This window comes from Phalaenopsis equestris, unplaced genomic scaffold, assembly GCF_001263595.1.
Source record: "Phalaenopsis equestris unplaced genomic scaffold, ASM126359v1 Scaffold232478, whole genome shotgun sequence".
Lineage (NCBI taxonomy): Eukaryota > Viridiplantae > Streptophyta > Magnoliopsida > Asparagales > Orchidaceae > Phalaenopsis > Phalaenopsis equestris.
The window spans coordinates 71,884-74,142 of record NW_018250443.1 but is presented as its reverse complement, the minus strand read 5'-3'; the positions used below and the strand labels follow the sequence as shown (position 1 = coordinate 74,142).

Sequence of the window (2,259 nt, the reverse complement as noted above, 5' to 3'; positions counted from 1 at the left end):
ATTAGCATGAATAGTTAACTTGATTTTGAGAATGCGAAAGATAAATCAATCTAAATGACTTAAATTAAGTTAATTATTCAAGCTAATTTGTGGCAAAGAATAATTTAAAATATATTTAGTTTTTAATAATAATAATAAATTTATAAAAAATTAAAAAAATTACTTTTCAAATTTTACTTTGTAAAATTTGCAGAGGAGATATTCTACCTTCTCAAACTTTGTATTTAACATTTTTGAAAACTAAAAAATATTTTAAATTATTAATTTAAATGAATTTTTTTTTAAATAAAGTTATTTTATTTTGTATTATATTATTAATTTTTTAAATTTTTTATTAATTTTTTTTAAAAAATTGAGATTATAATATTTATTAAATTTTATATAATTTTAATTTATCTGTTAAATTAAATAATTTAAAAGAACAATTAAACAAACACTATACCTAAAAAAAATACCATGTGACTTGAACCTAGAACCACCAAGTTACAAGCCTTCCACTCCACCTACCCAGTTAGGAGCCTTCCACTCCCCCTAGCTAAATAGAATTGATGTTTATAATATAGTATTAATAATATATAACCATCCTTATTAATTTTTTTTTAATAAAATTATCAACTTAACAGGCAATATTGTTGACCGACGTGGCAAGGAGAAATCGCCGCATCCACTGGCAATTTTGCATGTCCTTACCACAAAATCACCTCTTAACATGACGATTTTATCTATTTAGAATATTTTATTTTTTTAGAATTTAATTAAAATAATAAAATTAAAAAAACTGTTACTTTTAAAATTTTACCTAAAATCTCATTTTCTCAGCTCAACAAACTCAGATAAGGCACAATTACTATATAAAAATTGAAAAAATATTACATCAGGACTCCGCATGTAGAATGAAACTACGCCGTGGTGTTAATCGACCCGGTAACATAAGGAAATTTTCACTACGCCGTGGTGTTAATCGACCCGGTAACATAAGAGAATGTTCCCCTCATGTTATTCAGGTGTTATTGTGTGTTATTCAAGTATTATTGATGTGTTATTGTAATACCAAGAATATTCTTAGAACACAATAACACCTGAATAACATGAGAAAAATATTTCCTTGTGTTGCATTATTGATGTGTTATTATAATACCGAGAATATTCTAAGAACACAAAAACACTGAATAACATGAGAAGAATATTTCCTTGTGTTGTCGGGCCGATCCCCTCCACGGCGTAATTTCATTGACTTTGCACGTAACTCCACGTGCAGAGTCCTGATGTATTATTTTTTCATACCAAATGAGCTACTTTTTTAAAGATTGGTAATCACAAAATGAAACAAACTCAAACAAACACGAATTTAAATGAAGTTTGAACAATATCACAAAAGATCAAATGCTCAAACAAACTTTTAATAACTGAGCGTAAAAATGGAATAGCCTGGGCTTAGATTGGTTCTTCTGCAACACTACTTCGGAACAAATTTAGAGTAATACAAATGCGAACAAACTGCACAAAATTGACCTTCAATAATATTTCTGATGACCATAGCAATCATCAAAACATTATGTATTCATACCTAGAAGGCTCAGTTCAAATGTAATTAAGAAAAGGGATAAAAAAAAGGCCAAAATAAATTCCAATTTCTGATAATGAACATAAATTACAAAAAAAAAAAAGAAGAGACAACTTCCCCTAAAATTGCTGCTTTGCCCTTTTCAAGCTTTAATGATAGTCAAGTAATGCTTAATAAGCTTGGAAAACTGGATTCTCCCTGTTAATCAGTAATCTCTCCTTCCTCAGATTTCTCACCACCATGCGAGATGACATCCTCACCATTAGGTTCATATACTACATCACTAACACCATCGCTATCATTATCTTCATCACCTTCACTCTGTACTGCTCCAACCAAAGCTGAATTTTTTTCCCTCTCAACCTCTTCAGCATTTCCATTCTCCGCTCTGAAATTAGTATCAGAATCCAATGGTCTCTTCTCTGATTCAGGCTGAGCATTTTTAGCTGTGATTATTGGGAACACCAGAGGCTTATCAGGCACACTCTTGAAGAAAGAATTCAACACCATGAATCTGAAAGCTTGCAACAACTGGCTCTTATCTCGCCTTATATCGGCATTCAGAAGCTTCCGCAGAAGGGTTGGTTCCCTTTTCTTAACGACTGGTTCGTCAGCAGGGGCTGTCTCATTCTTGAGCTTTAGCCTTTTGGCATTTCGCTTATTGCGTTGTAACCGGGCTCTCTTCCGCTTCGCGA

General features: G+C 31.2%; 1 protein-coding gene across 1 annotated transcript in view; it reads right to left on the bottom strand.

The window, feature by feature from the left end:
* Window positions 1–1,414: 1,414 nt before the first annotated feature.
* The window catches only part of LOC110038317 (nuclear fragile X mental retardation-interacting protein 1-like), a 2,325-nt gene continuing 1,480 nt past the window's right edge, over window positions 1,415–2,259 (bottom strand). Inside the window, exon 4 of the mRNA XM_020743120.1 lies at window positions 1,415–2,251. Coding sequence (XP_020598779.1) covers window positions 1,766–2,251 — 486 coding nt within the window. The 3' untranslated portion in view covers window positions 1,415–1,765. The remainder of the gene's footprint in view (window positions 2,252–2,259) is intronic.